We start from the raw sequence: 26,525 nt of genomic DNA, 5'->3' as shown, positions 1-26,525 counted from the left end.
TAAGATAACTTGGGAAAGCAATGGGGGTTTCTAGGCCATAATTCTTCCTGTGGTGATCCTTTAGCTTTTTTTTGTTGTCATGTGCTAAGACTTTAGTCTAAATATGTGTTGTTTTATGAGTTGTTATTTGTATTCAAACTCATGAACCAGTTCAGCTCCCTAAAAAAGACTTTGCTGATGGGTGTCCTCGCATGCCCTGGGATGCCCTCTTGCTTTGTCACCAAAGCCTGCAAAGACAGCTTTGAAAAATGTGTCAATTTGTTTTGTGCAGGCATACTGTGTGAGTGGAGCAGGTGGCCCTGCTTACAGCTGGGATCACCTTATATTTTCTGCTACAAGCAATGGGGAAAATGCTCCATCATTTCATTACGCTGTCATCTTTGAGGTGATGTTTTCCATGCCACGTGTTTGGCACAGCTGGAAAGTTCAGCTAAAATAACTTGGCTGTCTCTCAGGATGAGGCTACTGAAAATGCACAGTTTTATCCCTGTTTTAAAGAAAAATATATAGTCTCCCACTCTATTTTGCTGAGATCCTCTGACTCTTCAGAGCAAGGGCTGGGAATCAATGAGGCTGTTACCATGGCAGCTTGCTGTGGCTCCTGCTGTTTTGTGAAATCCCATGGCTGGGGCTGGTTAGTCCATCTAACGGGGCTGTTAGATGCTGGCTGTGTACACTGGGCACACTGTCCTTCCAGGGCTCCCCAGCCCAGCCTGCACTGGTCAGGTGCCCTCCCCATACAGCTAGTTAAGACGCAGCGTATTGGGATGCAAGAACCAAATAGGATTCTCCCTTGAGTTACTTCTCCCCAAGGAGGCTGGGGCATGGGCAACAGACCTGGGAGCAGGAACTCTCTCCTGGACTCTCAGGAACAACCCCTTGTCCTCCTGTCAGCCACCTGGGCGATGTGAAGGAGCAGTAGCCTGGTGTGGTGGTACAGGGCAAGAGCACAGGTGTTGGAAGTTGAAGGGTGTTGAGTACTGGTGACAGCAGAGAAAGGGTTTACAACCAGCAGGAAAATCCTCAGGCACTTGCTGAGGAATTAGATGTTGCACTTCTTAGGTGTAAATAGTTCAGGAGCACTATAGGAGGGTGCATTTCTTCTCCTCTAACAGCTGATCTAGAATACAGCGGCTTGCTGGAGCTTGTAGTTGTACTTGTAGAACTGTGCCCTGGGTTTTATTGCTCAATTTGAGGGGTGCTTCCTTCAGTTGATTGTTTTGTGTTGTTAAAATATATTAAGTTATCCTTTAAGACTTTTTAAAGAGCTACATGTTTACAAAAATCAAGCTGCCAGGAGTTAGGAAAAGCAAGAAAAATAACATTGCATTTTCAACATTAATTCCATTCTTCTGTGCAGATGTTATCCATAATTACCTCCTGGCTCGTTTAGAACACAGCTGTGTATCTAGCAGAGAGGGAAGGCTGAGATTTAGAGTAACTTCTGTAGTGCAAGACATTCAGCCTTGGTAGGAGTCATTGCAGAAGCTGTAGAACATGTTGTGCGTAAGAGAGGAGAAAGAATGGTCTCCTGATTAGACACTGAGTATTCCTCTTGAAGAGGTGGTTTAGCCTTTGACTGACTGATGTGATGCTGGGTGAGATCAGAATTTCCCAGACACACTGAAGTCTCGTGGGGCAGACACGCAGGAGAGCCGAGTGTTTGGCAGCAGCAGAGTCGATGGAGTTACACTGTGATCTTAGCAAATGTTCTGAAAGTTCAGTGGAAGCTGTCTTAAGTAGAGCATCAGGAGGCAATGGAAACTGTGGGCATTCATCTTTGTCTGCTTTCTCCCCTGTAAAAGGGTATAATGCATGCCAAACATTGCAGAGATGCTCTAAATATGAAACTGTTTGTAAAACGCTGAGATACCTGGCAGTTCAAGAAAAATGTTGTGGGAAAGTTAGGAAGTGATTGCTCACAACAGAAACCCTGAGCTGAAGCTCTGAAGCTGCAGGGCTGCTGTCCTACTTCAGCACTTGCTACCACATGGGTTTGGCATTTCAGCCGTGGTTTTCTTTTAATAGATGCTCTGCCAATATGACATGTCATAAACTATGTCACAAAAATAATAGGGAAATAAAAGGGCTGGTGCCTTATGGGAATAAAGTACCCTGTGAATAATGGTGACACTGTAGGGCCTGTTCATCCTTGAGATATTCCTTAGATAGTTTTCACTGAAGGATTTTTAGTATTCACAGACAAACACAACAGAGACATAAATTATCCGAATCTGTTCCTTGTACTAGAAACTTCCATCTTTGCTAAGTTGCTTCAAAACAGGGCTATTTCCTCAAATTTTGGCTCAAAAGTCCAGCTTAGATTTTAAACAGAAAGGTCTGTAGCAGGGTCCATCCATCACCCTGTTTGTACATAGTGCAAAGACATCTTCTGACACACCGTATGTGAGGTATCACCTTTGCTTGCACTTGTGAAACACAGTATTCAGCAGAATAAGCTTTGGGGTTTTTTCTGCAGCTCATCTGACACGTTCCAAGTTTCATTTTCTACACAGGACAATCTCTTTTTCAACAACATTTTATCATCTTATAACTGGGAACTGTATTTTGTTCTCAGTTGCACAGATAAAACCACAGAGAAAGGAATTCCTTTGTATTTGCAACATAGCATAAAAATAAACTTGCTCTCTTGACTCTTTAGAGCTAGTCTTGGCCTCATGCTGCCTAGTCCTTGGAATGAGAAGATGACAGTTTGGTTTAGACCAGCAGCACAGGAGGCCCATGTCTGACTGTAGGTTAGCTGCAGCACTGAAAGTGATAAAGGCCAAATGAAGTTTGAAACTCAGTGTATGCTTTTCTGCTCATTCATCATATATGCTTGCATGGAAACAAGGCAGAGACCTCCTACGGACAGCCATGGGAAAGAGCAGACTGATCTGGTGTGTCACACACCAGAGCCACCCTCACATCCCAGCTGGCTTTTGGCACCGTGGAGGCTACTGGTGTCTGTGGGCAGGGAGGTTTCCAGGTCCACGTGTAGCCAGGATGCCACAGAGTTTATATGTCTAGCACAAAGCTTAAAGTCCTCAACCACTACTTGGAATTAAGTTGCCCTTCTCTTGTGGTTTTCAACCTGGTTATTAAGCCTAAAGAAACTAAACTCTAGCCAATGTAGTGAAGTATTATTTGCTCAGCTTTACCGATGACAAAGCAGAGTTAGGTTTTCGCTTTTAAAACAACCAAATCTGTAGTAGCACCACGTGTTAAGAGGTGGTTTTGTCTCCATCATGCTTTGCTGCTCTTTGCCACTGAAAACACTGGGTAGGAAACATGTTTGGGTTTCACACTGAGAAACCTTAGTAAAAGCTAAATTTGAGGCGTTTACAAGCTGTTAGGAGTTCTCTTGGGTACTGTGAGGCTGCTGGGAATACCAACAGGTATTCCAGGCCTGGGAAACTATGATTTGATTTTACACTTGGTCAGTGGGAGGGTATTCAGAGAAAAGAAACAGATGTTGTAAAAGATTAGAAGCTTCATGTTGTTGGATAGCCCAAGAGCTGCATCTCCTCTGGCAATGGGACAAAGAGAAGATGAGGGAAGGATCTGAGCACAATCTGCAATGTTCTTGTGTCAGGCAGGGTAAGAGCTTTTCAGTGGAGCAGATAAGGGTGGAACAAAATGCTCTAGATCGTTTCTAGACTCTAGAAACTGAAGATAGGGAAACTCAGAACAAGTGCTGTCCATTGGAGCCGTGTACAGAGGGTGGTGAGGGGTTCTCCATCTCTTTGAGAAGGTTGGGTAAATATATTTAAGTGTGGGCTAGTGAGTCAGGCAGTTGACTGTCAACCCAGACTGCAGGCTCTCAGCACCTCTCTTCTTGTTGCTAAAAATTCCTTGTTGCTTTGATAATCACTGCAAACGATGCAACTTCATTTATATTAGCATTTGTTGGAGAGCATTTGCTAGGCCCCTGTGTCTACTTGACCGCTGAGCAATGCAGCATGGGCTGATAAGCTGGTGATTCTTCTAGCAGAAACACACTTTCCACGTCCAATCCAGTTATGCCTGAGAAGAAACCTTTCAAAAGCCTCTGCAGATGGATTGCAGCACTCCTGCTGTACCCAGCGTTTCTGTGACAGTGAGTGCTTGTGGATGACGGGTATAGAATAAGCCACATTCCAGCCTAGGTAGGGGCAGAGATCTTGGTGAACAATGTGTGCCCAAGTGCACTGAGGTCTTGTGACTGATGTGTCATCCCCAGGCTTTTTCTTTCCCTCATACCTTTCTTCTTCTCCATTTCTGGTGTTATCAGAATTTGAAAGAGCAGTAATCTCCATTTACCTCGAGTTCTCCCTCCAGTCTTTTCACCTTTCCTGTTGCTTTGCAGCAGATTATTACATACCTAGACATCAATCAGCTTGGTGTTGTGCTTAGCTGACCTTTGCAATCTCCCTGTCCTCTTTCTGTCTTCCAGAGCAATGCTGCTAGTACTCCTAAATCCAGCTATCTTACACAGGTATAGAAGAGGCAGCATCTGTGTCATCAGGCTACGGTAGCATTACCTCTCATTTTGCTTAGGATAGTAGAAGTGTTGTTATTCTGGGACACTCAGCCTGCTTCTAGCTGTTTGTATCTTCTGTTGAGGTGTGCTCCTTGGCTGAGGCTCCATTTTTCCACATTTTGTTTTAGCAAAGGTTGTGATTTGCCTCAGTAAATTTGAGATGGAAAACTGAAGGGAGACAAAACCAGATATTTCTGCCTCGCTCCCTGCATGAGAGCTGTTTGAGAGATTGGCTTGAAAGCCCTGGCCCATCTAAATGCTTTCTACTTTTTAAATGGTCTCCTCCAAAGCCTCTACTGATGTCCTCTACAGTTACACAAGGATTTCCAAGATTGCTTACAAAGTTACGTGGCCCTCAGAGACATGCTCTTCAGTCATGTTTTCCTGCCTGCCTCTCCATGTTGCTAGTTTGTTTATGCCTATGCTATAAGCTCTTTTTGGCAGCCATTGGCACTGTGAACACTGGTGTGTGACTGAGGCTCCAGGCGCATGGTAATACCAACAAATCATTGAGGTGGGGAATTAACACAGGGAAACCTGATTTCCAGCCTGGACCTCATGGTTTCCACCTCAACAGCAGGAGGTGATGAGGTACTGTGGGAATGTAGTCTAAGCTGTCTAAGCTGTCTAAGATTTGCTTCATTATGACAGCCAGGAAGGGAGATACTGCATCTTCAGAAGCCCACCCTTAAGTACTGTAGGGGAGAGCAGAGGATGCTCCTAACCTCAGTCTGCAAGACTGAGCTCCTTAATCTGGCAGGGCAAGCGTGCCTTCCCTCCCAGTGCCTGCTGCTCCTCCGGTGGCTGCCTCTCTCCTCCCAGCCTAAAAAGGGGGACAGTGTTCCCCAATGGGAAGTGATTGCTTTGGAAACTTGTGTGCACATCTGTCTGCAATCAGCCTGGACATGCAGCGCAGCAGAGCGGTGGCTGCGGCCGAGGAGCCCTGGAAGGGGCCGCGCTCTTCGTGCCGCGGGGGTTGCGTCAGGGGAGCAGCCTCCTGGGGCTTGCAGCCATGCTGCTGCTGTGTTTTGTAGCTTGCCAATGACAAGCTGCAGAACAAAACCACAGGGACTGAGATGCGGCTCAGCACTGCAGGATTTGCAGAGCCAAACCGCAAGGCTGGGAATGTCAGTAATTATAAGCCAGGAAAACAGTTCTTAGTTCTGGGCTGCATCAAAAGTAATGTGACCAGCAGGTTGAGGGAAGGGATTCTCCCTCTCTATGCTGGTCTGGTGAGGGCCCAGACTCATCCAGCTCTGGGGTCCTCAACATAAGAAGGACATGGACCTGTTGGAGCAGGTCCAGAGGAGGGACACAGAAATGGTCAGAGGCCTGGAACACCTCTCCTATGGAGACAGGCTGAGAGAGTTGATGCTGTTCAGCCTGGAGAACAGGAGGTGTAAGAAATTCAGAAAGGGATTTTTTACCAAGGGCATGTAGTGACAGGAGAAGGGGTAATGGCTTTAGACTGAAAGATAGTGGATTTAGATGCGATACTAGGAAGAAGTTCTTCACCGTGAGAGTCGTGAGGCACTGGAACAGGTTGCCCAAGAGGCTGTGGATGCCACATCCCTGGAAGTGTTCAAGGCCAGCTTGGATGGGGCTTTGAGCAGCCTGGTCTAGTGGAAAATACCCTTGACTATGGCAAGGGGTTGAAACTGGATGATTTTTAAAGTCACTTCCAAGCCAAACCATTCTGTGAGTCTGATTCTTTAGCCTGGTATGTGGGTTTTGCCTGCTGTATAGGTGGAAGCTTGAGAGCTGTCTGTTGAGACTCATTTTTCCCTACAATTGTTTTAGAAAATGCAGAGGGGAAACACACCAAAATGACAGATTACCCCAGGGCTCCCTCAATAATGATCTCAGGGGAACTGCCCAGAAAAGTTACAGGGAAGAGCACAGAGCAAATAGAAATCAGACTAGAAGGGGAAAACAGAGCAGTTTCAGAGCATCGTGGTAGCTGAGGAAAATTCTTAGGGAAATAGTCTGAATGAAACAGCCAGACAGAAGGGACCAAAGCAGACAGGTTGTATTCCCAGCTAGGGGTAGGGCCCACGTTTGAACTAGCTGAGAGGAGGCCAGGTATGGTCCTCCTCATACTTCACAAAATGAGCAACTAGGATATGTGTAGTTACCTCTTTCTGAACAGCTCAAGGAAGAGCAAAGAATAAAAGTCTTCAATGATTATAACACTTCTCTTTTTCTTTTCCCTTCAGTGTTTTGTGTGTAATGTAAAAGCCACATAAAACCTACCTAAATCCCAGCACTTATGTAGTACCTCATGTGAAGCGTGAGTCCAAACAAAGGGCAGCTTTTGTCCGCTTTAAATAAGCTTGCAGACCTTTGGATTAAACTGTTTGCAAAATTTAGGCAATGCCCTATTTAGAGTTGCACGTGAATTCATAATTGAACTTATAAATTTATTTTAGTTTCAGGGTCACACACTATTTTTCCAGGGTGTGCCTGCTTAAGCCCATGATAAGATGGTTTCGCTGAATGAGTAGCTGTTCAAGATTTTTGTTTATCATCATCATTTCTGTGGGACCTGGAGCATGCTTAATGCAAGTGGAATCTGTGGGGGTTTTTATTTATTTATTTTCTCTCTCTCTGTGTCTCTCCTTCCCTAGAACTAACTCTGCTTTACATGTGCCTTTAGGATAGTACAAAGGTTTCATGATCAAATTTTCGATGAATTTTCACAAGGAGGCAAAACTCAGCTGACATCCCAAATCCCTCAAATCACTTGGTCAAATGGATGCTGAACTTTACCAACATTTATAAAGCATTTTTTTCTTCCTAATTCTTTTTCCTTCTTTTTAAACAGTGGGATCACTCAGTGGCTGAAAATGTTGTAGTATAATGGAAAGTGTTAGACCACTTTGACACCAGCCATTCTTTCTAATTCAACTGTGATGAAAGAACATGAGGGTTAATTTGGATCTTTTTTTCCATTTAGGGTCCTGGCAGCACTTTGCATTGTTGAAATGAGAATTTAACCTCACAGAATCCTTGCCCTGGTCAGCAAAAGGGTATTACCTTTGGGCAGCTTTGAGGGTGCATGTGAGATCAAAACATGATAGCAGTGTCATTTGGCTGTCTTAGACTGTTGGTTTGAGTAACAGTGTGCATCCTCATGGAGCCTGCTGTGTTAAAGCCTTTTGTAGCAAGAGCTCCCTACCAAAGTTTCTTCCTTCAGGATCTGAAATTCAGCAGCTAAAGATAACCATGGTGGTGGTCCATAGAGAAGCCTCTGTAGGGTGTTTAGCAACACCTGTGTGAGGGTTCACAGGACCTGTGCAGTACAAATAGCGTGAGGAATGGAGCAGGCATCTGGCAGAATTAGCATTGATCATTACAGGGGTAATCACTATTGGGCAGGGGAAGATCCTGAGGATTTTGCAAAGGGTCATGAATGTTTTCAGCAGTGCCTTGAAAGGAACTGTGAACTCCCTGTTAAGCTGCAAGCAACCCAAACCTGGTGTAAAGAATGATTTGTAAAGCACATGTTCTTCACATGTAACATCTGCCTCTGTTGCTTGCCATGGAGATCCCAGGGAAGATGGCTCAATGTTTGGAGAAGGAGATGTTCAGTCAGCTTACCCTGCCAAAGCTGTTGGTTAGCAGATTAACATTCCTACCATCCTCCCTGTGCCTTGCTCTAAGTTTTTAACCCAAACAGAAGTGAAACATTGGAACATAATGTTCTGCAAGTCCCCTGGACAGAAAGCCCGTGGTTATTTTGAGGGCAGTACATGCTATACCCACCAACATCTGGACCAGCAGGAACAGTGGTGTAAAGCCATGTGGCCAAGAAGCACGAGCCCCTCTCTAGACAGGGCTGTCTATCAGGGGCCAGTGTTCTCCCACCTTTGCAATGTGAAGGCTTTAATTAAACTCCAATCTACTGGCTAAACAGAAAGGATACATTTAGTTGGTTTTTTCCCCTTGTACCACAAACATGTATGATTCTGCAAAAGGCGAGATGGCACCTTTATAACCTCACAGCTTAATTCCCTCCCATGAAACCTTAAGAGAAGAGGCTAAATCTAGGGTAAAGTGGGAAGCATGTAGATCACGCTGAAAGTAGAGCTGTATGGCCATTTTTAGCTCTTTGAGCATTCTTAAAAGCATTTGCTATCCAAGGGTACATCCCCTTGGAGGCAGGTGGGAGTGATCACAGCAGGTGCCGGAGTGCTTAAGCCATTAACCAATTAATGCTTAAGCTGAAGTGCCAGGAAGAGTGAAAAGATGACACTGAGGAGGAGGTCATTCATGCTGAAGCCCCGCTTGTCTTCATCACACTTGTTATCCAGACTCAGTGCATCTGCATGTGCTGCTCTCCTGGCTCCAGGATGCACCCTTCCACTACAACCTTACCCCCGTGCCTTGTGGCAGCAAGCAGGGACAGAGGAACTGCTGCCAGCAGGGCATTTGGGGGTTATTTTCTTTAAGAATAATAGCAGTCTTCTTTCTCTTGTATACAGGTGTGTTTGTTGTTCTGTCTTACCTTTTTGGTTTTGCTTTTTGTTACCAGAGTGCCTCTGATGGCTTTTGGAAGTCAGTGGCGACCCGTGTCCCAAGAGAACCTCATGAGATACGTATCCTGAATCCCTACTTTATCCAGGAGGCAGCTTTCAGCTTCATCGGATTGCCTTTCAACAACGGCCTCATGGGCAGAGGGGTAGGTATAAAGCAGAACAACCCAAACCAAGGGGAGGGATGAGAGTCCAAGCTGCAGAGTAAGCTTGCTCTGTTCTTACTTTTCCTTTGAGCCTCTGCTGTTGGACATTGAAGGGAAAGGACTTTGGTGCTGTTATGGGCCAGTCCTTAAGGCCAAGGCAGGATCCTTTATTTCTGGTAGTAGGCAGTAACTGTTCCACAGACCCTTTTCTGGAGGCATCTCTGGAGCTTCTGGCACCAGTTGGGTGATCTGTCACCCGCAGCCTGCCAGGAGGGCACTTGTTTGTTTGAGAGGAGGGAGCTCCTTCCATGAAGGAGTAAGGAGCCCTGCTCTCTGCACCCTCAGCACATCTGGAAGTGCTGCAAGTCTCTCAAGAGGTCATACTACTCTTATACAGTTTGCTATCCTCATGGAGGCAGCAGCCTAAAATCACTGCTATCCCACATCCCAGCTTGTAGTAAAGGAGGCTAAAGGTTTGTTTTATGAGGCCTTGGGTAAGAAATTCTCATCTTATGGTGATAAATTGTAGCTGTAAATGCTTACAAAAGAAAACAAAGTAAAGCAGAGTTTTAGGTCACAGTTATTAATAGAATATGCCCATGGTCACTCTAGTCTCTATTACCCCCTGTGCAGCTTTTTGGAGCGTTAGTGTGGAGTAGGTGGTGACTTGGGTTTTTCTGGATTATCTCACACTACAGCACTGTGAGAACCTATTTATATTTGTTCTGCCTAATACATCAACCATTAGAGAAAGTATTACTTGGGTGGGTAAGTTACTCATGTACACATGTGATATAGTTGATGATAGAGACTGCACGTGACATTTTTGGGCACGTTAGCAGAGCTGACAAACCCACAGAGAAGCACTTTTGTTGGACAAGGTCTACTTGCTTTGCCCCTGGCGTTGTCCCTCGGTTGTTATCAGTACAGATTTGCCATGTTGCAGCCTGGGTCTGGACTAGACAGAACAATACCTCCTTTTTCATGCTCCAATTATCATCGTGAAGTCTTCAGAAGTATTAGAGGTGTTTATTTTATACAGGTCAAAGGGGTGGGCACCTGGAGGTGAGAAATTCACTTCTTTAAAACACAGTGTGCAGGATGTGCAGGCAGACTCATCCACACAGAACGAGCCTTTAGGGCAATGCATTGCTGCATGGGTATGTGCAGAAGCTGTCTTGAGGTTCTGGAACCACTGGATTTTTGTGCACTGAAGGTTTTCCCTTCATCTGTGAAGTAACTTTGCTTCTCTGTGTTCTCCAGAATTTAACCTTAGAAGGATGTGGGTCTTCACTGGTTTTCATAGAATAGAATCATGGAATGGTAGGGGTTGGAAGGGACCTTTAGAGATCATCTAGTCCAACCCCCTGCAGAAGCAGGGTCACCTAGATCAGGTCGCATAGGAACATGTCCAGGCAGGTCTTGAAGCCCTCCAAGGAAGGAGCCTCCACAACCCCTCTGGGCAGCCTTTTTTTTCTAGAAAATCAGGACTGCTGCTTCAATGAAGGACAGAAATTTTTTCTCCAGATTTGTTTCTATTTTTAAGCATGTTATTTTAATACACAAGATATTCCTGAAGCTGAGAGCAGGAGAGAGAATCCGGAAATGAAAATGCTGTGAACTGAAGTTTATGAGGTTTTGATAGGTTGTTTAACACACATCAGATTGGGAAATGAAGGCATCTTAATTGAAACCTGATGTTTCACTCCGTGGAAGTCCATTTCAGCACTTCAGAATAGTTTGTGGAGCTTTAAGGCAAGCAGTCTTTGACCATGACCTCTGCTAGATTGTGTAAATTGCAGTTAGTTCCCTCAGATGGGGCAGCAGCAGCTCTGCAGGTGCATCTGTGGGGCTGGGACGTTAGTACACTGTGTGCTGTCTGTGCAAGGACGCTCTAAAACAGTGTTTCTGACAGAGTTTAAAAATAGGGAGAGAGTATTCCTAGCCTGGGGGTACAAATTTTTACTGCAGACATCAGCTATGTACTGCTGACATGGAGCTTCTGGGACTTTGTGCTTTAGTGAACGCTGCTGCATCAGTGGAGAGGCTCCCAAAAAGCTACTGCTGCCAGTATAAAGAGGGAGGAAGAGTCTAAGTAGGATCCCAGTGATACAAATTTGCCACAGACCATTTTTCACTGAGACTTTAGATGGGAAGAGTTTCCCATTTAGTTTCAGAGCCTCTGGGCCAAGAATCCAACTCTCATTAAAGATCTGGGAGAGATCCAGCGAGATGAATGAGGCAGCTGGAGCAAGGAGAGTCGCTCCACAAGAGACAGTGTGACCCAGCAGCCGCAGAGCACAACTGCTCGGGTTCAGAGTCGTGCTTTAGAGATGCGAAACAGCCTGGAAAACTTCACTCAAGAAAGAAGCATGTCAACACAGAAAAGGAAGATACTGGCATCTACTAAGCAAAAGCACAATGAACAAGATACGTCCCGAGTTTCTCGGGGGGAAGCAGGATGGGAGCAGATAGGTGCTCCCATGCTGCAGTGTGCTGTAGCATGTTGGGCAGGTTACATGCAGGAGGATCAAGCCTGGGGATGCCTTAGTAATCAAGGCCAACACAAAATCCTCATAAAGAGCAGTAATATTTCACTCTTCTTTGGGTCTGATGCCTAAATAAACTTCAGTGCTCCTCTCACACACCACATATGGTAACAATGTGCTGCCAATTAACTTTGTAATTTGGGGGCTTTTTCAGCAAGGTTGAGGAGAGCTAGGAAAATAGTTTGGGGCTGATCTCAAAGTGTTTTTTCCCAGGATTCAATAAAGGGTGAATGTAGTAACGTCCTCTGCTTTGATAATTTGGGCCAGATGGTTCTGGAGGATAGTAGGCGGTACAACACAGACACGCTCTTTGGTTGCACTTGTGACATTAGTAGCCAAAAGTCTGAGCAAGGAGCAAAGCTGGTCACCCACAACGAACAGGGACTTCTCTCTGAGACCAGTAAAGCTTTCCAGGAGTTTCCTCAGTCTGTTTACTGGAGCCTTTAAGAAAAAGGAGGTTTCCTACTGCATGTAGACTTCTCCTTTCTTGGGATAAGCTGATGATTAAAAATAAACCCCCAATTTTTGTTTAGGATCCTAGCAGTGCCTGGAGAAAATGAAATGCAATGCCTGAAGATGGTTTGGCATGAAAGGAGTGAGCTAGTAAAGATCCTCTCGTGGATTAAAGGATCCCCTCACTAGACAAAGGTGCATGTATGTGATTAATGTTTAGGTGGAAGTTCTGTGCATGCAGGTCTTTTGAGCTTGGAACCAGACATCACTGGTATTGCAGCTGGTAATTCAGGCATGCAATATCCTGTCTTACACTGCAGACAGCTTACTGGGAGACAAGCATAGACATCAGTTCAGAGGCATCATTGCCTGTTGAATGTACAACGTTGTGTTGACATGATGCTTTTTACTGTGCAGTGAATAGTCCTGTTTACTCAGTAGTGCTCAGAGCCATTTGAGCAGTGGCTTTCTGACTCCTCTGGGAGCCCTGAGCTGGTGTGAGGTGGCCAGGACATGTCAGGTGGTACAAACTGTCAGGACTCTGAGAACTTCAGTGCAGCCAGACTCTGGTGTTTGGTTTGTTCACTCTGCTGGTGCTGGGCATCTGTGGAACTGCTTGTGACTTGATTTCTTAGGAGATTAATCTCAGCTGCCCAGAACTGTAAGCCTTTGGTTTGTTCATGTATTGGAAATGGCTGAATTTATAGACCCCTTACTGAAGAGGTAAAGCATCCTCCTCTGGCCTTCACCTCACCTCAGCACCAACGTGCTGAAGGAGGAGCCATGTGCAGGAGGTGTTACCAGGCTCTGTCAGGCACCCAGCCTTGGATTAGCACCTCTGCAGAGTGCTGACAGCCACATCCACTCAGGATTAACCTCTGATGCTGGAGTGTTAGCACATCCTGCCCCAGGGCTTCTCTTTGCTATTTGGAGGTTTTACCTGTTGGGCAGGCAGCCTTTCTGGAGATGCCAGTGGTGACCCTTTGCTCCTTAGGCAGCTTTTCAGCTCCCCTGACTGGTCATAATGACCCTTTCTTTCATTGGTACTGGATTGGTCTGGTACCAGCAAGCTTTGTCTTCTGAGCTATTCTTGTTGGACTGTCACTGTGTGAAGGCCATGTCCTGGGACTTGCTGGGTCTTTACAGAGCAGGATAGAGGTGGGGAATGGCAGGAGCAGAGCAGCCTGTCACCCCATCCTTCCACTTGTGTGCCTCTCCTCCTTTAATTGCACTCTGACTGCATCTTCTAAGACAGGGACAGGTAAAGGGCCACTGCAGCTGCAGCCATTTAAATATAGAGACATCACAGACAGCACATCAGCTTCATGGACTGGACTGTTACATCTGTTACCAGTGCAGTGTGATCAGCCTGTGACCTGCTGAGGAACTAGCACTCAGACAAGCCATTATAGGGCAGCAGGTAAACACATGCCAGCCGTGTCTCAGTGCCCAACCACGTGCTTCTGCACATGAGAGATGCAAAGCAACTGAAGGGATTTTACTTTTCAATGAAAGAGTAGCCCACAAACTCCCACTGAGCTTGGGGTGAAGCTTATATGTGGTTAGCACAGAGCAGTGAGCATGGAGCAAAGTCATGCCCTTGCTTGCCCCCTGTTAAATCATTAGGCTCTTTAGAAATACTCCCTGCATTGCACAGGAGTCTGCTCTGGCAGTCCATGAATCAGAGCTTGTGCATCAGGTTAGATGTGGTCAAAGATTTGGGCTAAGTCATATAGGAGCTCAGCAATTAAATGGCAGAAGGGAAACCTGCCGGGCAGTTCGTTGTGCCTTCAGCAACAGGCCTCTGGCCCTTCCTTTCTGCTTTGCTACAGTTTTGGAGGCTCTCTCACAGCAAGAGATAACTAGGGGAGGCAAAGCAAAAATGGTGGAGATACTCTGCTTTGTCTTTTGAAGCCCAGTATTGCTCCTGTGACAGCAGCAGCTCTGCAGAGTGCCAGGCACTTGTCTGGCCACAATAATTGATGCTAAATCGCCTCTTGCATGGTATTTCCAGACTTAGCCTTGAAGGGAAGACAGCAAGCATAGCTCTGGGGTTGTTCCTATGCAAATGGACAAAAAGAAAACACAGTGACTACAGTGTGTGAAGACTGCTAGAGTTTTGTTCTGTGTTGCTTTTGTTTTGACCTTGTTGCCATTAGGTGATCAAGAGTGCAGCTGATAAAGTTAAGGCAGCAATTTTTTCTAGGTGAACGAGTTTTTGAGTTTTCCCTCAAATGAATGTATAGAGTAGTCAAACCAATTTCAATATCTCATTGCATTATTGTTTTTAGAGAAACTATTCTTTAGCAACACTTAACCCTTTTAGGAAGAAAAAGTAACAATTGAAACAGCCTGAACAATCCAATATGTCTTACCCTGAGCTAAGTGAAATCCCATAAATAACTGGAATTCATTTAACATATTGAGGGAGTCAGATCTTTCTAAAAACAGATTTACAGCAGTCATTTCCTTCCAGTCCAGCAGGCAGTGACACAGGAATGACCCGGGCACGGAATGAAAAGCAATGAGAGCTTTCACATGCCCCAAGCAAAGAGCAGTTTTGGTTCCCCGGTGCAGTCGCCAGTGCTGGATCTGCAGTGCAAGCCCGTGAGGTGATGCTTGGCCTCCCTGAAGCCCAAAGAAAGGCTGGGCTTCATTTCTGCTGACTGGCTTCTTTTCTTCTGTGAGCAGAAGTCAGTCTTTGTAGCCTCTTTGAGGGACCAATGGAAGACAAAACAACAGTGTCTTGAGGTGAAGTATTCTGTCTCCCCCCTTGCAGCAGAAGACTGTAGGAGGAGTTAGGAGAACCTGTCCTGTGTCTGTCTGTCCTGCTCAAGGCATTTCTGGTCCTCCGATGGTGTGGATTGGCTGCGTTTGCACTGCACGGAGCTTGCAGTGATCCCTGATGCAGCACAAGACCAGACATCTTATCTTCATGCTTTTCTCACCCAGAATCCACTGTGCATGTGCTGTCCTCACCCATGGAGGACATGTGCCAGCGGGCCCCTGGAAGGAGCCACGCTCTGGATGCACAGTCAGCCTTTGCTTGGTGATGTGTTGCTCACCACTGCTGTGTTTGCTGCTTCTCACAGCCTTTTGGTGTAATCTCTGGCTTGTCTGCCAGTCTGTCTGCTGCATTCTCTCAAAAGGGAGCAGACAAAGGGCTGGTCCCCAGGGAGCATTATATTAGATAAGAACATTGCCTTTTCCAGATGTTTAGCCTTAGATAACCAGACTGGGCTTGGAGATGTGGACTGTGACAGTTCAGGCTGACCACCTTATCCAGGGATGCCCTTGCAGCTGTTTACTAGAGCTGGAGAGGAGATACTGAAAGCAGCACTGCTTGGTGGTGCAGCAATGTCCAGGCACACTGAGGGTCATATGAGTAGGCAGACAGATCCAATCCCAGATTATTACTCCTGAGAGGAGATGTTGAGATTTTGTGATTGTTTACTTAACAGTGGCCTAAAAATACAAGAGGCCTGCTCAGTTGTTTGAGAGAGTTATATTTCCATAACTCAATGCAAGAGGTGTGGTGGTTGCTTTGGTATGTCTTTGGGGCACGGCACAGGGTGTGTGTGCACAATGCACTGACGCATTGTGCCGGGCACAGCAAGCTGGCTTTGGCACAGCTGTGGCCGTGATGCCGAACTTCTTCTGGAGTGACCCGTCCCCCAGCCTGCTCCAAAGGTTGCACGTGCTTCATTAGGTCCAGGTGAGAGCTTAGCAGCCAATGGATTTATATGCCTGTGAACAACCAGTAGAGCTTGGAAGCTGTGCAGATGCAGCCAAGTAATGATAGCCATTTCCTCTCTTATACACATCCCCGCTCGTTTGCCGCTTCTCTGCTGAGAGAGCAGCACTGCCCTTTCCCCTGGACCTGGAGAATGCTGCTGAGTTGCTTCTCTGCAGCACACCTCAGGATGCATCCCTGGATCCTACAAGGCCTTCCCTTTCCCATGCCACAAGCTGGACATGAGGCAGGGCTTCACTTTCAACAGAAGGAAGAAGTAGAGGCTCAACACACCTGTTAAAGGAGAAAACGACTCAGTTTCTCTAGTTTAAACCAGGTCCAAAGCACTGCATTTATTTACTGGTGACATGTAGTTAACCAGTAATCGTGCTGCTTTTACTTCAGTTCAAGCTGGCTCCTTTTGGTTTTTATCCAAGTCTCTCTAATTCCCCAGTTACTGTCTGACAGTTGCTGCTTCTTTTGACATAATCAGTTTGGAGCAAATGCCGAGCTGTGTGTATTTGATCCAGACACATGTGTGTGAAGCCACAGAGTGTACAAACCAGGACAATCATACTCTTCTCTTAGCAGGTGCTGTTCTCCACACCATTTACTGAGAGCTGGGCTCTGTGTGCACCCCCATGCTTCCCTAAGGGTTACTGCTCTCAGTGAATAGCAGGGAGAATATTTCTTGCAGTATTTTCTAGGTGGCCCTCTCTAGCCCACAGCGTTCTGACCACAGCAGTGGGATGTGAGGCTGCATCTCAGCAGTGAAGGTGTAAATGGCTGCAGATCTCTGTCTTCAAGGGGGACACTTACACTGTGCTATAGCTACCACAGTATTAGAGAATGCTAACATATATGAGGCATCACCTAATGAAAACCTGTCATCAGGTCATCAGTTTCTGAATGGGATTTTAGAGCAACACAAACTTATTTTGCTAAGGACACCGTGTGAATTTCTGATCAATGTGTCTGGTTTGGCTCCTACATCTACTATAATCTGAGAGGTTGGGAAGTCTTTATTAGTCTTTGGTATATTAGTCACTTTTTAGAGAGGAGCAGGCAGTACTGAATTACTGGCATATCAGGAACAGAAGCAGGTGAGAACATTCCCTCCTGTTTTTCCATAAAGGCCATTGGAGTTATGACAAGTAGCATAAAGGCAGGCAGATACTTGGTGACCAAAGGAAAGTTACTTTTGATTTCTATCATCTGTTACTCTCCTAGTAGAAATAAGAATAGGCTTGAAAGAAAGTGATGGTGGTTTGGCAGTCCTCCCATAAGGTTAGGTAGTGTGATTAATTCTCTGTGGTTTGTAAGACTCACATTAGGAAGTTAGCTCTTAAATGTTAACTTGGCCAGTGAAATTCCCTCCAGGCAAAGACCCTGTGTCTCCCTTGAGCTGTACCGTGGGAATGGGCCCAGTGCAAGTGTGGGTGGTGTTAACACCATCTTATTCCCAATGACACATTCTCAGGGACGTAACCATTTACTCACTATGTTTTGGACACTGTAACTACAGCTCTGATGAGGGAAAGTGTTTCGTGGCAAGTCCTCTCACCAGCTGATGCAATCCCAGTGACATCCAAATGTCACCTCGTATGTAAAACATAAAGCTGGGAATATCTGAGTTTGAACTGCCATGTCTGGGAAGACAGGATGTTCTTGTGTATTTTGAAATGTGGGGGAATTTTCTTAGCCTTGCCTAATCAACTTTTTCCCATTTTTTTAAAAACCCTTAGTTGATATTTTCTGGCTACCAGTGAATTAAAGATTAACTCAAGTAGCCAGAATCAAAACAATATCGTTTGTGGTGAGTAACAATTGAAATTAACCAGTGAGAACAAAGTGACTGCTGTTTGTCCTAACATCTAGTACTGGCAGAAGAGGATGTAGTAAGGTCCCTCCCTTTCAGATGTACACTGTTACACTTGCACTGCAAATGTTGAAGTGTCTCACTGATTTAGCCATAAGCAGTGTTGGATTTTTGTCTTCAGATTAGTGTGGTTCCAGTGTGCTGTAGTGGAGTTTTCCATAGCACTCTCAGCTCTGCACATCTCAGCTAGGATATGGGGGCACAATTTGCTTGGAAAGTCTTTGGTCTTGGGACCTGATCAGGCAATCAGAAGTTGAGTTGGTAAAAGCCAGTTCCTTGGGATGACAGGCACAAACTCAAAACATTGCGTTCCCAGTCTGTTAGGAACATCAGGTGAAGTACAATAGCATTTTAAATGCAAAATGTAAGCTTGCAGTTGGTTTCTACATCTCGGCTAAGAGGCTGTCACCCTCAGTGACTGTCTGAGCACGTCCTCTCCATTTTTGATACATTTGATATGGCAGTGTTGGATGCTCTACAAATTAAGATAAGATATGTGGGTGGATTTCTCAGCCTCTCCCTAGCCCCTGGGGTGAAGATACCTCTGGATTCATCTGGCTAAAGGGGAGCTAGAAAATTCTGTGAGATAGGGTTTTACCCAGGAAACATCTGTCACAGCTGTCATGTTCTCCTGAACACACGAGAGGAGCTGCAGCCGCACAGCTCTGCTGCAACAGAGCCTTGGCACAAGCTGCCTGAGGCTGGACTTGGTGAGAATGGCAGGTCAGCAGATGGGAGAGGACAGTCAGGGTGTCCCTGCTCAGAGTGCTAGCACTCATCTCTGACTGGTCTGTCTTCCCACTGGCCCTCTACTTCCCAAGCTGTGGCTTGGAAGGCTCTGGCACAGGCCAGAGTGCGCTTTGCCTGATGGGGTGCACCCAAGCAAACAAAGAGGTCTCAGAGCACACTGCCAACCGGCTCTGCCTGATCTCTCCATCTCCCAGAGCTGTTTAATGGCCTCCTTAAACTGCTTTTGCCACTAGCAAAATAAAGAGTTTGTACTGGTCCTCACTTCTGCTCCTCTGTGGTGGCCTATTTGGGACAAGTATTCCTCCTTAGCCTAGCTGGAAGCCAGTCATGTGTATAGTATTGTAACCCAGTATCTACATCTGTTTTGATTTCAGAAAACTAATGTATCCACAGTGGTTCATCCTCCAGCTCGTCTGCTGCCCCCTTCTCAGGACAGCAAAGTTGTGGGAGTCTGACTGTTTCATCAATCCCTCTGCCCTGCAGTACTCCCCTGGAGAGTCAGGTCATAGACCCTCAAACAAGAGCTGCTGCTTTTGTCCTAGATGCTTTGCAGGAAGCTGGCTAACATATGATTATCTTTACAAGTTGGGAGAATATTGACCCCACAAGCTGGTTTTGGGCAGCTGCTGCGCAGATATAGCCAAACACCCTGTTCCTGATTCCTTGCTTAGTAGCAGCAGTGCCCCTACAAGCAGAGATAATAAGAGGAAATCTTTGATTATTGCAATGGCAACCTGCTAATGACTTCCATTCCTGCTTTCTCTCCTCTCAGAACATCCCCACCTTGGGAAGCGTAGCAATAACCATGGCGCTCCACAACTGTGATGAGGTGGCGGTAGCTGGGTTTGGCTATGACATGAGTTCACCCAATGCACCACTCCACTACTATGAGAACATCAAGATGTCTGCCATCAAAGAGGTAGGGAGCTCCTGCCAAAGCACATCTTCCTCCCGAGCCTGCTGACCGCCCTGACTCCAGAGCCTGACTGGGATGGTGATGTCAACTCACAGCTTCCAGCTATGGGTCAAAACAAGCTCCACTCATGCATTTGCCCATAAAATTCTAGACATTCTCCCAAGTGCAATGTGTGTTAAAAACAGTTATTTCTGCTGGGAAAAGTTCTCTGGAATGTGTGTATAATGTGATTCCTTCTTTGAGCAGCAGGGAAGAGAGTCACATAAACGTTAACTCCAGTAGGGCGAAAGGGAGCAATTCTGCTCAGGGATTGAAAAGATGTGGCCTGCTCCAGCTTTTTGATCCATTTGTATTGCTTTCTAATCCATAGGCTTCTTTTGCTAGATGATCCCCTCCTCAGCCCCTGTGAAATGTGGGGGAGGTGAGATTAGCCTGTGCATGTTAGCTCTCAGCTGACTGTTCAGCAGAGGTTAGCTAGTGTAAACACATCATAGCTCTGTGGAGACTGTCCATAAAAGCCAGATCTACATTAGAAACAATTTCTGGTGCTATCACAATGAGATGAACAGTGTTTCTAGAGGAGCAAAACCTCTTGTGTTGGTACAGTGCAGCAGAATAGATGTTCTTTATCCTGTACCAACCTACAGCAAACTTCTACGCTGGTCAAACTTTCTGTAGTGGGAAGGTTTGCTGTGTTTCTGGTAGACCTCAGTCTCTCCCAGCACAGACATGGTTCTGAGTGTTTCTAAGATTGCTTCTCCCTCTTCCCTGGCTCCTAGGTGGGGAAACTTTATCCATCCTGCTCCAGGTTGTGAAAAAAGTTTATTGTTCACAGGCAGTAGCTGTCTCCTGGCACTTCAAGCACTTTGCTTTTGATCCAAGCCAGGGGGGAAGCTGGAAAGTTATGTTTTTCCAAATCATAAGATTGTACATGTCTTAGGACTCTCACAGGCTGAAGGCTGCATGACCCTAGGCAATCTGAGAGGAATTAGAAATCAGTGATTAGTCAGCTTGAGGAATGAGAAAAGCACATCTTATTTATTATCAGACTCGTGAGGCTTTGGAACAACCTCTCAGATAAGGCCAGGAGAACAAACTGAGTTTGGGAAAAAGACTGTGAGGGAGTCCTTAATATATGAAAGGACTGGACATCATGGTCCTGAGGTACCTTCTGGGCCTGTGGAAGTTGCAAGAATTCTGCCTTGCTCAGTGGAATAACCATGAGATTTGTGTGTCTTGACTGGAAAGTGAGCAGCCATTTACAGGATTGAAGGGGTATGTCCAGGGAGGAAAATTGAATGGAGTCACTATATACATAGGTGGTGTCTGCCTTGTGAAATCCATGAGTGGAAAGTAGCTGAGGAATGTCATTCTTACAGTAGGAGAGGAGATATCACCATTGATTTGCCCAGTTCTGACTCTTCCCTGGGTGTCTGCCACCGCCTGAGACAGGACCCTGGGCTGCCCAAGCCCAGGATGGGTCAGTACAGATGATTTCTTAGTCTTCCAGCAAAGACAGGAAAAGCTTTTGTCTCTGTGGTGCCACTGTGTCCACTCTGGTAAATCATTTGCTTTGGGAGAATCACTCTTGTCCAACTGTTCCTCCTGTCTCATACAGATGTCAATCCCACAGTCTGCTCTTGGACATGGGGATGCTTACAGGGGGTGTCCTGTCCCAAGTCTGCTTTGCAACCTAGTAGTTGTCACTGACCTCAAGGACACCTACACAGGAGCTGACGAGAACAAAGTTGTCTTGCTCTTGATCCTTACGTGGACCAATGGGAAAAGTCAGCCAAAAGAGCTGCACCACAGAGTCTCTGGTTGAAGTCACTGGTCCAGATCACTTGGGTCTTTGATTCTGGAGGCCAGCACCCTGAGTGGCCTGCAGAAGGTGGTGGTGGACAGGAGGGAGTCACTCTCAGACACTATGTGTAGCCTCAGGAACAAACCTTGCGTGTCACCAGGCAGTAGATGAGGATGAACGTGTGGAACGCAACCAGCATGGCCTACTGGAGAGACCAGTTGGTGCCTGGTTTGTTAGGCCTCTGCTGTCTGGAAGCTGTCAGTCATCGTGTCCAGGATGTTCTGTACGGAGGTGAGGGAGTGTTGAAAGGTCCTGGTGAAGCCTCACTAATTCAGATGTCAGAGGATTTGTTTCTGCAGCCGGGGCTGTTGCTGAGAGCGCTGCAGGCCAGCAGAGCTGGTTCTAGGAGGAAGGTTCCTGTTCCATTCGAAGGCTGGTCATCTGATACGCGTGTCTGCCCATCTAATCCTCACATCCTCACCCACAGGCTCCTGTTACATTTCACTGCCCTGGTACAAGAAAAGCCATCTGTTCCCGAGTATCAATAATTAATGCTTCTCCTGTCTCTGCCCCTCCCAATATGACAAATTGTTTGTGATATTGTGGAATGTGAAGAGCAGGGAGAGGATTGCGTTTCTTTTTCTCCTATTTAATATTAATGCTAGCTGGTAATTGTTAGTCACCTGAGGGTGAAGTTGAAAGGTGAAGGGCATAATAGTTGGGTTGTGTCTTCTGCAGTTACTCTCAAAGAATGCAGAAATGGAGATTTGCCTCACTCTAGGCTGGAGGCACCCTGCGTACCCTGCTTAAGGAGAGACCTGTACGTGGGTTGCAAATCAGGAGGCTGGCCTATGTTGGTACCTTGTGCCAAGCCTTGCCCTTGGTGTTAGTGAAAGAAGACTGACCCAGAGCCAGGCTCCACCAAGGCTTTCCGTCTGTTCTGACACCCAAAGGCCCGAGAGCATCCACAGCATTTTCCTTAGCGTTGCTTTGGACATCTGGGATTGTGTCCAGGTCTAGGTCTTCCTAGTTCTCATCATTTCAGCCTCTAAAGGAGCTACTGAAGGAGGCTGTGCCTTGAAATTATGCAAGTATCTTTGTCCTCTCTCTGGCCTGCAGACCCATGGGGGCTGGAGTACTCGTTCCTAGGCAGGAGAGCAGGACAGGTCTGCTTAGCATAGCAACTTCACAGCTCTGAAACAACTGCCGTGGGATGCAGTTGTTCACCATAACAAACATCCCAGGCAGAAACCCCTGGAGTTTGACCAGGCATTGGTGAGGCAGAACCTCTGTGTCCAAAGTTCAAGTCTTTCCTTGACTGCTGGGCTCCCCTCAGGCCTGAATGACCAAAAATCTTCAGTGTTTAAGCCTGGAGAGCAGCTGCAGTGAAGCACTCAAGCTCCACCCTGAAACCATCACTGTCTTCACAGAAGAAATGTAAACACCAGCAACATCCTGTGCCTGAAGGTGCCCCACGTGTTTGTGTGGCTCGTGGGAGCCTCCCTGGGAACATCCATCCATCGAGCTCCTTCCCTTGCCTGGTGTCTGCAGGCGGAATGGTGAGTGTGCCGCGCACGCAAGGTGTGTCGCCGAGTTACACTTGAGGCCTGCTTGACATCTCTCTGGACACCCTTGAAACCCTACAACTCATCTCTAAGGAATTTGTTCTGATTACATAAAAAAAAAAAAAGCCAGCAAAATGCACTCCCTTGCTCACAGCTGGGCGGAGATGCCTCTCCCATGCCAAGACTGAGGTGATAACATCTCTGTGGAAATTAATGTGATTTTTCCTGTTGCTCTGTGGGACTGGCGGCTGAATTTCCAAGAGGTGAAATAGGGAGCCCCAGTGTATAGTTTTGCTTAGGCTTTGCTTTCTCTGCAGAGATAAAAGCTCTCAAGGTCTGAGGTTGTGCTTGCAACTGCTGCCGCAGGAGGCGGCTACCTCCACTGCCTCTTCCAGCATCTCCAGCCGCCGAGGGCTGGGCAGACGTTTCCTGCCCCAGAGGAAAAGGCTCTGCAAAGAGGAAGATGCTGTTGGACCTTCATCAGTGTTACCAGTTTCACGGAGATGTAAGATCAGCAGTATGGCTGCAAACAGATGGGTATTCTCCTGTGCTTGTGAGCACTGCCAGGAGTGAGTTTCTCGAGTTTAGTCTCAGATGGCTTCCTCACTCTCTGTCCTGGGTAGCTCAGTGTGCTCCAGACCAGCTATGTCCAAACAGACCTGGTGGAGAAGACCCTTTTCTGTTCATTAAGCGTGCCCTGGAGGGCTGGGAGCTCACTGGTGCAGTGTTCATTTCACTGAGCTGGAACGTGAGCACTTGCAGTGCAAAACTGCCGCTCGATCCCAGCTCCGCTGCCCAGCACCTTCTCCCTTGTCTCTCCTCTCCATCACGGCTGGGGGAGCAGAGCCCCTGGCATTCACTTCAGGAGTTTTCTGGGTGGTTATGAAGACACTCTGCTGTTCTCTGGTGTGTTACTGGGAGACCACTGCCCAGCAGACCCAGTGCTGTTGTGTAAATTCTCACAGGTGATTTTTCAGCTCTGAGCCCAACTCTTTGTTGTATCTTACAAAAGGCAGAATGTCCAAGTGTGTCATCTCCCTTCAGTTACTATTTTCCTTATTCCCAATAACTTTGCAACAACTTTTGACCTTTGGCTGCTTCCATGAATGCTGTACAGAAAATGACTGAGCTGTTGCCAAGGTATCTGCTCACTTGTTTCTGTTCTCGTGACAGTGAGTCCATCGGAGATGACTTTTGGTATAGTTTGTTGTGTTTGTATTTCTTGCTCGGGTCCCGTAATGCTTCCCACCCAAGCACTCTGTACAAGTGTATTTTTATCACAGGTCTATTTTATCACTGCCTTCTACTAATGTAGAAGCATCTGATCCACTGGGAACGTAGAGAAGGAAACGTGGAAATGGAGGTGAGGAAAAAGAATTATTTTAAAATACAGTGAAGGCTTTTACAGATAAAAAAATGAATGAACTTGCTTATAAAGATTACAACAGACCTTCATTGCTAATGGCAAAACAGGCTAGTGTTTCAGGCAGAAAGCATATCAGGATAGGAAAGTGACAGTGTTTAGGACAGTAAAAACATGTCCATAAGGAACTGATGAAACTGACAGAGCAAGAGGCTGTGCTAAATCCTGGGAATGGAGCACGAGACTGGCTCCCAGCATCCCTCATCGGTGTGCTCTGCCCTGAGCCTGGCAGCACGCTGCCTTCCCCAGGCTCATGATCAAGAGGTGAGCTCGGGTCTCCTGGTCATTTCTTGCATGAGCAATGATATGAGCAAGGAGTCACCTCGGAGGCTGCACAGGGAGCGGGCTGAGCTGCCTTCCCAGCAGCTGGCTGCCGACAGCCTCACGCACTTGCGGTCGATAAAAGCGGAGAATGCGTGGTTAAAAGCCACCCTTATCCACCCAGAGCCCACCTGCGGCATTTGTGCCACGTGGGGAAGCTGCTGACTGGTCTTTTCAGTGCAGATCAAGGGCCAGGGTGGCTGTTGTGTGAGGTGTCAGCTCCTTTGATCCAGCTGTGCCTGGCCCTTCAGTGCCTCGCTGCCTGACCCGTGGGGGAGGCGATGCCGCTGCCTTTGATGGCTTCTTTCTGATCATCAGCCGCTTCTCCAGCAGGTCTTTGTAGGATGCTGGAGGACTCCATCGTGTAACACTTGTTATTCAGCATGTGTGTGAGGGCTGTCACAAGGGCCAGGGGAGGTGGCCTGCAGCATGCGGTGACACACAGCTTTGTCTCTGTCTCTCCCCGCCAGCAGCTATCTCTCAGAATAATCCGTAAACATCAAGTTTGGTGTCTCAGCCCCTAAAGGCACAAACAATAGTGCTTTATCATCATCTGAGCTCTCTCTGTGAAGCCATCCTTTGCATTTTAAGTCGCTTGGGAGGGGGTGGTTGGGCAGCTTCAGGCCTCCAAGTACCTTAAAATTTGCGGTAGCCAACGAGAAGAACAAAACTCCTTTGAAAGCCAGGCAGATGTCTGGCCTGGTGATTTATAGAGTGAAAACACAGCTATTGGAGCCTGGCTGATGAATTGCGAGTGGAGTAGAAGAAATGGTGCAGACTGAAGTGGAGGTCAGCTTTGGAGGGGGAGGTGAGGGGCTGGGGCAGGGGCACCTCTGAAAGGACATTGCTTTTTCTTGGGGCCGGCGGTGATGACTGATGAGGTTTATACGTTTTTGTCTTTGTTTAAAAGCCACCTGTTTGACAGCATTTTGGCTGAAGCAAAGGCCTCACATGCTGTTCCTGGGCATAAGGGCTGTGTGTCTACGTAATAGAAATCTGGAAAAGATTGATGGAGTAGCAGTCACGAGCAGGGCACAGGTATTGCCTTGTTCGATGGGACAGAAGTGCAGTAACGCACGTGGGGTACCACTGTGCCCTAAGAACAGCAACGAAGTTAAGGCTGAAGGATGGACAACAACAGGATTAGGGTTTGAACAAGACCTCTATAGAAAAAGACAGTAAAAGGTCTACAGGGGTGTGCTACTGCCTAGCTGCTGACCTCCGAGAAGAGCTTGCACAGCTCTTCTCACCAACCGTGAGGGCCCAAGAAGAGCTGATGGCCTCTCAGAGCTGTTTTTAGCAGGCACAAGGACCTTTCAGAGGGACATTTTAGGAAATAGGCATTAAAGAGATGTTATAACTCAGATTTTCCTTCCAAAAGGAGCGAGCTTGATAAGCAGGGCTGTGTCTAGACTCTCAGCAGTGCTGGTGGGATGCTCAGTAGAACCGGGACATGTGTGCAGACTCTGACGTCTCTGAATTTAGCACTAGCCCAGGAGAGTGGACTACCAAAACCAAATGCACTGAAGAGCTCATGGACTCTGTAGGCTTTTGTGTGTGAAAAGTGTGGAAATGACCTGCAATTCATGTTTGCATCAAAGAGGGAACTGCCAAAAAAAGGCTGTAGACGTAACTTCCTAAATAACTGCTTCAAAGTGGCATTAGAAGTAAAGGAGGAGTTGGGGAGAGCATCAGGAGACCGATGGCATGAAAGGAGAGAGAGAAAGTGCAGACTGGCAAAAAGCTGAGTTACACTTTGCAAAGGAGAATAAAGAAACTCTGGACAGTCCTACTGCCAAAACAAATAATATGGAAACAAGGAAAGAATTACCAGGGCTGTGACACGCAGGGAGGTGAAGGAAGCAGAAGGCGTGGGAATTAAAGAGCCAAAGTGGGAACCACGTGAATTACCATATTGCCTCCATAAGG

General features: G+C 46.7%; 1 protein-coding gene across 10 annotated transcripts in view; it reads left to right on the top strand.

Moving 5' to 3' along the window:
* ST3GAL3 (ST3 beta-galactoside alpha-2,3-sialyltransferase 3) overlaps positions 1-26,525 on the top strand; it is a 182,402-nt gene that overhangs the window by 149,679 nt on the left and 6,198 nt on the right. For 9 of the 10 annotated variants that reach the window (XM_062003580.1, XM_062003584.1, XM_062003582.1 and 6 more), the window contains 2 exons: positions 9,057-9,203; positions 19,340-19,486. In XM_062003580.1, the coding sequence (XP_061859564.1) occupies positions 9,057-9,203; positions 19,340-19,486 (294 nt within the window). The remainder of the gene's footprint in view (positions 1-9,056; positions 9,204-19,339; positions 19,487-26,525) is intronic. The other variant, XM_062003583.1, reaches the window with a different exon arrangement.

This window comes from Colius striatus, chromosome 10 (assembly GCF_028858725.1).
Source record: "Colius striatus isolate bColStr4 chromosome 10, bColStr4.1.hap1, whole genome shotgun sequence".
NCBI classification, from domain to species: Eukaryota; Metazoa; Chordata; class Aves; order Coliiformes; family Coliidae; genus Colius; species Colius striatus.
This window is presented reverse-complemented; position numbering and strand designations above follow the sequence as displayed.